General features: G+C 40.7%; 1 protein-coding gene across 1 annotated transcript in view; it reads left to right on the forward strand.

Moving 5' to 3' along the window:
* 5-HT2B (5-hydroxytryptamine receptor 2B) overlaps nucleotides 1-12,944 on the forward strand; it is a 53,863-nt gene that overhangs the window by 16,272 nt on the left and 24,647 nt on the right. The window contains exon 2 of the mRNA XM_064698091.1: nucleotides 4,901-5,613. Within this exon, the coding sequence (XP_064554161.1) occupies nucleotides 5,178-5,613 (436 nt within the window). The 5' untranslated portion in view covers nucleotides 4,901-5,177. The remainder of the gene's footprint in view (nucleotides 1-4,900; nucleotides 5,614-12,944) is intronic.

The following is a 12,944-nucleotide window of genomic DNA, read 5'->3' on the forward strand; positions in this document are numbered from 1 at the left end:
TAGTTAGGGTTAGATTTAGTACCCTGTAAAATGGCTTCTGCTAAGAATCCGCATATGCTTTAGTTTATAACTGTTATTTAATCTATATCCAATCCTTCAGTTTCCTGGGAATACCCCAAAAAGCAGTGTAAAGAGCATGTAAATATTTGCTTGATACTCTTTAAAATTAAATGCATATGCCTTAGTTTATAGCTTCCAATATGTCTCACTTCAGATATTTCTTCAATGCTTCAGCTATCTGGGAATACCCCTAAAACGTGGGAGGGCATGTAAATATTTGTCAAGTGCGTTGCCTTTTCCGGTTATTATGTGACTTCCTGTAGCGATGCTCTCGTTATTTCTTGCACAGGCCCCATCATTAAGTGCGGACTAAAAATAAATGTTAATTCGTCCACTCACCTGAACGTGTATATATATATATATGTATATATATAGATATATATCCCCCAGCTGGTTGCGCAAAAACCGCAACTGTAGCTGTGATTAATTGCTGAAGGAGCTGCTTGTCTGTCCGACTGTCTGTCTCTCGGTCGACCTGTCTGTTGGGTGCGGCACAAAGGAAAAAGCGAATAGAATTTTTGGTGAACTCACAAACTCGGGTCACGAGGTATTTTGGCCATTACATCAGCGCACAAAAGTAGACTACAGTTGCGACTTCCTGTATCGCATTTTATTTAATTTATTGGCCAGCTTTAAGAGCTTCACTCGAATGCAAATACAATAATTATAGATAAAATATGCGTCTGAAAGAAATCAATTTCAAAATTCAATTACAGAAAATACACAAATAAAAAGAGAAGAAATAAATGAAATTAATTTGCATCAAAAGCCGTTGAAGGCACCTGTTTCTGCTCCTGTTCCAGCTTCTGCTCCAGCTTCTGCTCTTGCTGCTGGTTCAAATTCAAATTTAAATTGCCTGGAAAATGTTGAAGCTGCGCGCCGCTTTGATCGCCGCCAAAAAAAAAGAATATTAAAAATAAATAATGCAAGAAATTAAATTAAATATGCTTTTAAGCTGCCGTCTCTCTAATCAAAATGCCAAACGACACCCCGTTGACAGTCGACAGTCGACAGTCGACACTCGACAGTTGTGGTGTGTGTGCGTGTGTGTGGCAGGTTGTGTCTTTTGTTGTTGCTGGCACTTGAAAATACTTTAATATAAATATTTGCACAGCTTACCCGGCATCTACGCAATTTGTGTCCTTTTTCATTTCATTCACAGATTGCAGTACAAATAACTCGAGCAGAAAACAGCGCTTGCAGCCTGCAAAGCTGCACTTGCTCTTCGTTAGGCTCGTACAAATTCTCAAATCCTCTTCTAACACTCTTCCTAGACTTAACACGCGCCATAACTTCCCTAAGTCTTAACAGATTTTTACCTTTTATTCATGTTTTTAACTCTACTTTGCATCTGAGCTGGGGAGACAAATTCTTTGCCCAGCTGCTTCTATCCCAAAGATCTCATAGTTATTTTGTCTTCTTTCAAGCAGAGCCCAAACTCTCCTTCATGTCCTTTAAAATTCATATTTCTATATATAGGCTAGCATGCGATTCATTAGCCAAAACTTATCTTAATGTTAATGCTACTTGCCTGGCTCTTTATGTTAAATTTAGCACAGATTTTGACAGACACAATTTATAAAAAATTGAATTTCAATTTCGACTACAGCTCGAAGATGTTAGCCATCATCCGTTGTGTTTTCTTTGTTTGCCCAACTTCAATGTTACTTGGTTTCAGTTGGAACCACTTTCTGGAATGAATACTTTTCAAATTGCACTTATGATGTTTGTTCTACCCAATGTTTAACACATTATCGAAATTAAGTATACGACGTGGGCAACTTAAAGTCGCCTTTATCCATTTGTTGACTGGACGCAAACAGCAGACCGAATTGACCCAAATACCTGACTGCATATACGCATGTACGTATCGTTGTTTTCTTGTAAATACCTCAATGATACATTCATATCAGTCAAAAAAAAAAAAAAAAAAAAAAAAAGAAAGGAAGAAGCCAGAAGAAAGTAAAGCCTACAGCTTGACCCGGCTGCCATTTGCTGGCATTTTGCTACCTTTCGCAGTTTTACGACTTAATGACTCTGCTGGGATTAATATGACTAATGGTGCGCTGCTTTTCATTCGATACTGTTCGAGTCCTTTATATGTATATATATATATATATATATGTGTATGCAGACTATTTGGGCTTTTGTGCAATTCATGTCCAAATAGCCGCCATTGACGTGCCACACACACACACACACACACAGTCACACAGAGTCCCACTCACCGACAAATAATTATGGCTCCGAGTCGACTCTCTCTTCGCTTTGTGCGCTGACATGCCATTTATATGTGGGAAAAAGCCGAGTTGTATATATACCTATAGGTTGGTATATTTGCTATTTACGCTATTGTTGACTCTGAATGACTATGGGATATCCTGTGGCTCCAGCCCAATTGCTGAAAACATTGCAGCACATATACATATACACACAAAATTAAACTTTCCCATATTTCTTACCTTTGTTGTCCCCTTATTTGACCTCCAATTGGAAAACTACGGTGGTCAACGTTTGTATGAAAACCATTTAAAAACATCGCGTCGGACTAACGAGCGTAAGATTGCCGGTTCAAATCTAGCAGCGGTTTTCAATGCATAGAAGCGTGGTGGCAACTTTTTATATGTTTGTAGTTTGGCAAGAATTACGCAAACAATTTTGATTCCGTTTCCTTTTGCAACGTTAGTCATTCGACCCTGGCGAAACCGGGTAATTTCTTCTCGAATACAGATAAAAGTAGACTAAACCTTAAACATCTTACTTCCTGTTTCTTTACTGCGCACTTCTCAACACTCACTTTGTACACAGTGTGGCCACTTAGGCAACTTTAGTCTTGTTTAGATATATGTATTTTATTAATATTGAACACATTTTGTCAATCAAGGACATATTTTGGCTTTCTTTAAGAGAACATTTAAAGTTAACTGAACGTTGTGTGGCTTTATACCATTCGTGTTTGTTTTGCACTCACTCGGTCATTTCCAACACTCACTTCCTTACTCCCAGCGTTGCCAGCTAGTCAACTTTTACGGCGCATTCTAATTTTAAACACACTTTAAGCACTATTTGCCCCGGCTTAACTGCAGGATATATAGAGTTGTATAAAGGGCATATTATTGCTTTCTTTAAGAGAACATTTAAAGTTAACTAAATTTTGTGTGGCTTTCTACCTTTCGTGTCGGTTTTTCACTCACTCGTTCATTTCCAACACTCACTTCCTTTCTTCCAACGTTGTCAGCTAGTCAACTTTTACGGCACATTCTAATTTTAAACACATTTATAACACTATATGCCCCGGCTTAACTACAGGATATATAGAGTTGTGTAAAGAGCGAACAGCTGGAAATTTAAACACTTGACACACACACACAGAGTTGAAGTGGTCGTTTGACTGTCATTAGCCGGGTGCAGCAGCCCCACAAGCACCAATAACAACAACAAAAACAAACACTTAACAACAACAACAATAACAACAAGAAGAGAACAAAACATTTTATCAAGGCAACTGAACTGGGCACTTGGACTAGGGTTCAGGTCAGGCTCTAACCCAGAGCCGGAGCTGAAGGTGTTGACTCTTATCTCTGGCATGCATCAGTCAGTCAGGAAAATTAATTAACAACAACATTGACACTTGAAAATTGGACAGAACAGACGGACAGACGGCTGGACACAGAAAGCGTGGGCGGGGCAGCTGAGGGCGGGCGGGCCACTCGTAAAGTCAACAAGCCGCTGAGGCGAGTCGAGTTTGGCAAGCGCTGCTCCATTTGCTACTCATGAATTGTTTTGTCATTGTTGTTGCGGCTTGTTTCTGGCTACTGTTTATATAGTGTGCCACACACACACACACGCACACACACACACAAACGCGTACACACACTCAAGTGCCTGGTGGCCAACCGGCCTCAAAAGTAGCCCACTCTCAAAGCGAAATGAACCAAGAGACGTACACGAAGAAGTTTTCCTTTGCGGTCTGTGTGTGTAAATTGTGGAAATAAATTTCATTTGACTGTTGTTTGCTTTCGGCTCTAGGTTAATATTTTCCCGTCTCTGTGTGTGTGTGTGTATGTGTGTGTATGGGTGACTTTCTGTGTTTTGGCTTTTGTGGTTTTAATCCTGCGCTCCATTCCGAAATATGTTTCAATTAATTATACACATTTCTCGTGCACACACACTCACAGCTTTATTTGTTGCTGTGCATTGAACAATCGCTCAGCCAAACTGAAATATTCTAAATTATTGGCAAACTTTTTTGCAATCAAGTGCAACAACAGCTTTTGGTTAGTCGGTGGTAAGAGACGTGTTCAATTTATTGCAGCGCATTAATTCACATATGATGAATGCCACAATTTATTTAACCTGATATGTAGCTTTTGTTGTTATAACTGGTTGGGAATTCTAAAATAAGCTTTCGATAGAAGCGAGTGTGTCATGTTATTTTGATGGACTTGCCATATGCTAAGCCTACGAATTGATATTCAATCGAAATTGAGTTGTTAGTGCTTAAAATCAGAATACTTTATCATATATAGTATAAGAATAAATATATATATATATTGCATATATGACTGAGGGGGCACTTGATCTATGAGAATACGAAGAGCTCGGCTAAATGTGTAATATATAAATAGGAGGCATATCCTAGCCTTTATATGAAAACTATATTTATTTATTTGTTTGGCCTTCCAGACTGTTCCTTCCTTCTTTTTTTTTTTTTTATATAACATGCAATTATTATGTAAGCGCCTTTACAATATTATATAATAGTTTTCTAGCTCTGCTTCTTGTTTCCATTGAAGTGCTCGTTCGAGCTGTCATTCGCACTCTCTGTTCTCCGTTGCAGCTCGTAACTTCCGGTAATTTTGCGCCGTAAAATGTTTGCCACCAATATCCGCTTGGCTGTCGTCAGCGTAATGCCCCCGGCCAGAAGGCATTGAGGCCACGTTTGCATTCTTGGCGTGTCCTTTGGAGCGCCTATTTCCGCTGCATTTTGCAATTTGCAATTTGAATTGGCACGTGAAAAGCGCTTTGCCCCACGCGCATATGCGCTGGCTAATTACTATGCAACAACAAGAACTGCAAGAATATAAGTAGAGCACAGTAAAATCTAAATAGCCAACATGGAGGAGGATGTTTATGCCACCCTCAACTATAGCGACAGCGACAGCACAGCTGAAGATGGCGGCGAGGAGGAGGATGGTTGGAACAGCCTGGAGATGAGCGTCGAGCAGCTGCAGCATTTGCTGCTCTGGCAGCTGCCCGATTCGGCCAACTATACCGACCAACAGGCGTTGGCCAATTGGAATTTAAGCAATGCAACCGCAATGCCAACGCCAAGCCCCGCACAGCCCGCGTTCGATGCGAACAACTATTGGGCCTTGCTCGCCTTGGTGCTGGTCTTTGGCACCGCGGCGGGCAATATTCTGGTCTGTCTGGCCATCGCCTGGGAGCGTCGTCTGCAGAATGTGACCAACTACTTTCTCATGTCGCTGGCCATCACGGATCTAATGGTTGCCGTTCTCGTCATGCCACTGGGCATCCTTACCCTGGTTAAAGGTGAGTGCTAAGCTAAACCAGCTTTTATTTATATATATATCATATATTCACATGGCTTTCAATATTCTGTGTTGAGCATTAGTGAGCCATGACAACAAGACCTTTGCTGAACTTTGATCAGATCCTTGAATTTAACTTTTAGTTTTTCACCAATTTTCCACTAACTGTAGTGGAAAAGTGAAAATCATCTAAAATAAGCTTCTAGTTCTGTTTATCAGCTAACTAGATGTGATTTTGAGTTACTATCTATAATTATTCGGCTTTCTCGAATAACTATTATTTAACTAACAAATTCCCAATTACTTACCACTCGGAAATATGAGTTTTTTTTTTTTAAATCGGTAACACTTATTTTTAATCCGATTAGATGCTATCATGATGATATACAAAGAAAGTGTTATGGGTTTATTGAATTTATGTTAATTTTCCACCAATTTTCCACTCAGAGAGGCGAAACACGTGCCCTTAAGATTATAAACTTTCCACGCGTTTTTCACTAAGACTGGCGGACTTACCTAAACACGCCTTTAAACAGCTTTAAACTTAGAAGCTGCTCTGAGATTGTCTTAGCGCCGTCTATTCCTTTGTTCATGCATCTGCGTAAAGGGAAGGTTTCCGATTCTGTATAGAGTATAACAATGCACGTTAAATGCGCTTGCAATCAGCATGGTCCGGTACACTCACGCACACACACACACACACACACACACACAAAGACGTGTCCTTGGGCATCCTTTGGCTGTCGCTGACACGCAGCCTGATGCGGCGCGCATATAATGAAGCTGCCTGTCAATGGCGGTGAAGTCGGAGCACGCCTCGCCGATTGCATTATGTGGCAGATATTTCGATCAAAGCGACTAAACAAAAACCAGAATAAACTCAATGAAAAGCGCCAGAAAAAGCGTGGAAAATGGGAAGAGAGTGTGGGGGGCTAAGAAAATCTAGCGGGTTGCCGACAATTTAATAACGCGCGTCTCTTTTGTTGGGCACATCTTGGCGAAGACAATGGCCAGACAGCAGCTCAGCAAAGCGAATAGAACAAACGGAAGCGTTTTTGGCTTCAGTGCAGCATAAAAATTGCATTAGACGTGCCAAACGAGCAAAGCACTTGCAGAGCAGACCAAGAGGAGCTGCAGGAATCCAACAGCAGCAGCAGCAGCAGCTGGCAGTTGGCAGCATTCGCCCCCCGCGGCCTCCCGTTGCAGCCATGTTGACAGTTTTGTTTGTGCGCTTTGGGAGCCATTACACACACAAAGGCACACCTGCAGGCGCACACATACCCACTTGGCAAATCGCATTGCCAAAGTGAGCAATGCAGTCGAGCGACCTTTGAGTGTGGGCGATGGGCGTTGGGCATTGGGCGTGGCTGCTCCTGCTGCTGCTGCTGCTGCTGTGCAAACAAATGGCTGCCTGTTATATCAAGTGTGAAAAATACTGCATATAGCAGCAGAAAAAGCAGAAAAAACAAGTAAGAGGTTCTAGTCGGGAGCTCCCGACTAGGGGATACCCTGAACCCTCTACTTTATATATATATACTATTCTAGAAGCTACATGTCAAGTTTGGTAACTCTAACTCATATTATTTGCCAAAATTGCTCAAAAAACAGGATTTCCATATCGATTTTTATCGATTACTTGGAAACGGGGCAAGTAATCGAATATCGGAAATAAACTCGATCTGCGCGGGCACTAGGAGGACCTTCAGCTAAAATCAAGTCAAATTCAAGTCTTTAGCTCTTATAGGTTCTGAGATCCTTGCGTTCATACATACGGACAGACGGACGGACGGACAGACGGACAGACAGACGGATATGGCTAGATTGACTCGGCTGTTGATGCTCATCAAGAATATATATAATTTATGGGGTCGAATATGGTTCCTTCTGCCTGTTACATACATTTGCACAAATACATAATACCCTTTTTACCCATTTTCAATGGGTTCAGGGTATAAAAAGGAAAACAAGAGTGCACCAGTAGGGAGTGCGCGACTAGGAGATACCTGATACCTGTCTTTACTAGGATATATTACAAATCAAATTTTGAGTCTCTAGCTATGTCCGTTTGGCATATTTTCAGAGTTTAAAGTGGACAGTCAAATATGTGTATTTACCAAAAATCAATCTTTTAAAATTCTGAAGGATAAATGAAGAAGGTCAAACTGTATAAGTGTAAAATAACAGAAACCGCATTCGATATTTATCGATTTTGTGATTTTTGTATACGAAAGATCGAATATTCCCACATTTTTTTCCCGCTGCAATATACCCCTTACTTAATCCATTTTCAATGGGTAACGGCTACAAAAAAGCTTATGCGACACTTTTGGCAGTCAGAGAAGAAAAAATTTGAATGCCGACCCGTTTTAGCCAGGGTCGTAGCTGAGCTGCCGATAAAAAAGTAGAATAGATAGAAAAGTAATCGAGAATATTTTATATCTGACGCATATATAAGCCACAGCAAATGCGGCAATTGCAAGAGTAAAGCTCTAAAACATGCTTTTCCATGGGCAACTGAAGGACTTGCAGGCAAAGCACTTGTAAACACACTTTATGGAGATTCCTGCATAATCAAGCCGCTGACCGGTGTATAAGTATATTCGCCCAACCACGCCCTCTGGCCCACAATACTTGTATAATGCATTTTGTGCCGGGGCCGACAAATGCGCTAATTATGATTACATAATTAATATGATAAGTGCAATTGCTGCCACGCCCCACAGCACAGCTAAATCGAAAAACCTGCAAAAATTTTACAAATCAAATTAAATTTTACGGAATTTTCCAAACAAATATGAAAAGTTATGAAAAGTGTCCGCAAAGCGTCAGCGAAAATAAATTAAGTGGCAACGCCAACAGCAATGGGTAATAAAACACAAAGGCGGCCGCAAATCAAAAGTATGGCCACAAATAATAATAATCATAATAATAAAAACGAGCGAATGAAGAAGACAGCAGCAGCAACAACAACAACTAACGAGAAATAAACAGCATAATTAATTGAGCGCAAATTGGCGGCGCTGTGATTTTTGCCGAAAGCGTCGCAAAGTAGGCAATGAAATTTTACAAGACAATAGGTAGAAGCAGAAGAAGAAGAAGAGCAGCAGCAGCAGCCCATGCAGACAGACAGACAGAGATGGCGAGCGGCGAGCAGCGACAGAGGTGCATAACTGTACATGGGATTAGGATAGAAATAGGAGACAAAGAACAACAACAACAGTTCGCTGAGCAATAGAAAGCGGGATAAAAGCAAATTTATCATTTCAATTCTCTTTGCTGTCGTTGTTGTTGTTGTTGTTGTTGTCAAAAAGCATTTTAAGCGCTTAAGCTGCGAAACGCACCAGGAGGCGTGTCTCTTGCTGTGTGAAAGAGAGCGTAAGAGAGGGAAAGAGGGAGAGGGGGGGGGGGGGAGGGGAGGAAGTGAGGCGATGAGATTCACTGGGGACAGCTTTAAACAAAAACAACAAATTTTTGGAGCATGTGTCGCAGCTCTATTGAGTTTATCACGTACAAGCTGTTCCGCAATTCGAAATCTAAAATCGCCAAGCTAAGTTTTAGGTTATATTCGAGTATAAATGTATGAAATGAATTTAAATTGTTTTTATAATAATCGAATTCATATCCATCTAGTGGAAAGGTCAGCAGGAGAAATGCGCCTTCTTTTAATTTATGTGCGCTTTTCAATTTTTAACCTTAATATATTGCGTTTGCAAACAAAGATACTTTATAGAAAGTGTATATATTTGTAGTAAAAGATTTTGAAGTAGAATTGATTTATGGAACACATTTGCATTAGACAACGGTAAAATTTGTCTGTTGAAAACGCGTAGAAATTGGTTTTTGGAATACGTTTGCCTTGAAATCTTGTTGAAATCTCGTTGGAATTGATTTGTGGAACACGTCCGCTCTGATTAGAAGGCACTCAGATTCATTCATTTCATACATAGATAAACGAGCCGCAATGAGCCATTGAGAAATCTCATGCCAAACTTTGGACAAGTTTTTTGCTTTGCTAAGCATTTGCCTGACTTTATCATAAATCTTTAAGCTACCCACCTGAACTGCACATGAGCGTAGATAGGAGGGTTGAGGGTTACGGGCAGCAATGACATGTCTACGCATAGCAAATCGAGGGCACCCCGAAATGGCAGCTGTCGACTTGGCCCGAGCAGACAATTAATTTTTGGGGCCAGCCCCAAAAGCACGCCGAGCACCATGGGACGACACGTAATGAAGTTTCTGTTACAGTTTTTGTTGCTGTCTGTTTAAAACACAATCATTGCGTACGACTTAGGATAGGTCGACTGGGCAGGGCATTTGAACCCTTTTTTGACAATCACTGTGGCAATTTTTTCTGCCTGTGGTCTGGCAACGCCCCACGCGAGTGGGCGAGCAGCTGTCTAACATCCGCACATCAATCAAGCGGCCAGTGGAAACGTGGGTAGCTTCTGCTGCTTCACTTTAAGCTTAAGGCTGCTAGTTTACGATTTTCCATTTTCTTTTTTAGTTTTCGTCTTTAAGAACGGCGCCATTTTGCATATGTTACCGTTAGGCGGCGGGCTCATTGCCAATGCAAAGTCCTTTTTAGCTGTTAAGTGTTTTGCGTCCGCTCACAAATGTAGTTCTAAGAAGTCCAGCCAGAATTACAAATAGATAGCGCCAGCGACTCGTACTGGCATTACATTTTTTACTAGAAACCCCTTAACTAGTCGAGGATGGTTTCTTTGAAAGGGATTTCGATAATCATTCAGATTGAAAAAGATTCAAATTCCAGGAATAGATTGCCCTTGGGGAAAAGTACGTATCGTCCTTTGAAAATTAATTATTCAAACGACATTTATATAAATAAAACTAAACATTGGCTGAGTGACTGATTAACTAACTGAAGATCAATAAAGCCTTTTCACGGTATTTAGTTTTTATAATGTAATTAACACTTAGAAGGTGCTCTTGGAAAATTCTGGTCGGCGAAAATTTGTTTCCTTTTTGTTCATCCAATTATATGGAATACATTATTGTAATAATTAGATGTCTTTGACACTTTTCTGAAAATCCCAGTAAGCGTATGCAGAATTCTGCATAAAATATTGCTTATTTTTATATGCGGAAATCATTGAAAATGTGAAAGCGGAGTTTTGTCAAATTTATTGTGACAGACAGAGAAAAGCATCTCCGTCCCCATAAGGTAGATATACTCTTGCTCAGCATCAACAGTCGTTGATCTCAGATACTATACTATACCAATTGTAAACGTAGATGCTTCTATTGCTCGTGCAGATCAAGCTTGTTTTAAATCAGCGACAACTTGAGATTGATTAAGGTTCAGATTCTCACTCTGAAGATATCCAGAGGTATCCCGTTCTCCCCAGTTTTAGAGTAAGTCTAAGATGTTAGTCTTTGGTATTTAAATACATTTGGATGCCATATTAAAGTTCAATAACGAAAGCATTTCTGAGCTCAGGGTATCGCATAGTCGGGCACTTCCGACTAGTTCACTCCAACAACTCTTTGATTTTTCTTTTCCTGCCACGTACTGGCCTCCATCTATTTCCGTTTGCGACTATTTATAGGTCTCAGCTTGTCAACTTTCCCAGCTAAATGCGGCAATCAATTTATTGGTAATTGCGAATTCATTATAAATAAATAACTAGAAGGCAGGTGGAAAGTGGAAAATGGTTACGAAATTGTTTTCCATATCCATTAGTCTAATAATATTTGAGCTCAGTCGCGCTAACTTGTCTAAATTGGAAATAGCTGTGGGGCCCAAATCAGGCCGCAGACAGACAGCTGAAGAAACCATTGAAGATACATTAATATATACATATATAGTAGATAGAGATATATATAGACAGATATAAAGACTGGCTTAGAAGTACGGCAAACCGACAGGTAAACTGACAAACAGCCGGCAGACATAGCAGGGCGCAAAATAAACACAGAGCAAGCGAGAGACAAGTCAAGGCAGTTAAACAACTGGTACACAGGACGAACATGAGTTGGTGGAGGGAGGGGGGGGGGGCGGCATGATATAAAGGGCGGTGTGGGTTAAGAAAAAGCAGGACAACAGGCAGACAGTCAGTCAGCTCAAGCACGAGACGAAGACCAAGACCGAGGCACTGTTTGGCTTACCTTGGCAGTCAATGTCAAAGCAATTGAGGCACAGCCATGGGCACACACACACACACACACACACAAACACACACACATGTGTTTGTATACATATGTCTACATATGCTGCAGACAGTCGCCACACTCGTATTTTACTTTGTGGCAGCTACATGCATACCAAATGGCCAGGCCACACATGAGTGAGACTTAAATTGACTGACTGACTGTCTGACTGACTGACTGACTGACTGACTGACTGATTTGTTAAGTGACTCTGTGAAGAACCTCACACTATAGAGTACAGCCTGAAGGCACCGTTTTTGTATACCCTTACAAAGGAAATGTTGAATGCATTAATTAAATGAAATATTTTAAATATATTTAATAAATAAATATTATTTAATGGCAGATTCTCTGAATCAAGCATCGCAACTATTGCAATAGTTGAAATTTTAAAAATATGGATAATATATTCAACAGCATAAAAATTCAACACCTATGTGATTGTTATAAATGTTAGGGCATAACAGCCTGCAAGTCCAAGGCGGAAGATACAAATGCACTTTTATAGATTGTTTGCAACGGCATGTGTGTGTTTGTCTGTGTGTGTGTGTGGGTTTGTGTGTGTGTGTGTGGATTACGGCTCTGTTTCAAGGTCTTTGTAATTATTTAAATATCGATTGTTTTCGCATGTGGCTTGTGGGCGCTATTATTACCGGCCCCGCCCCCCCAAAACGAAACTGAGCCTTTCATATTTATTATTATTTTGCTTTTAATTTCCGCGCTCAACGTCTGCTGCTTCTTTAAGCCACGTAATGCTAATGGATTAAACGCTGCATTTTTAATAACTAGCCCCCCACTCGTTGTCAATTTAATATTTAATTCCGGCCCGGGCAATGCCATTGTAGTCTCCGTCTCCGTCTCCGTCTCCGTCTCCGTACTGCTGGGTGCCTTAAAATAGCCGCCAGTTCATTTGCCACAAAGTAAGTGGCATGTAATTTATATGCCGCGCTAACATTGCAAACATTGCGAAAGATTGCCCTAAGGCAGCTGGGTGGAGTCCACTGCAGTTCGTCGTCGAGCTTTATTCTCGACGACGCGCAGTAAAGTATGCTACACTTTTTTTTAGTCGCATTTGTCAAGCCCAGTTGAGCGCCGGGCCGAAGGCTATTGCAGGTAACGCTTGTTTTGCGCGCATATTTATTGAATTGTCAAAGTTTTGTT

This window comes from Drosophila montana, unplaced genomic scaffold (assembly GCF_035044405.1).
Source record: "Drosophila montana isolate Dmon_TW-CO22-7 unplaced genomic scaffold, ASM3504440v1 contig_1505_1, whole genome shotgun sequence".
Classification (NCBI taxonomy): Eukaryota; Metazoa; Arthropoda; class Insecta; order Diptera; family Drosophilidae; genus Drosophila; species Drosophila montana.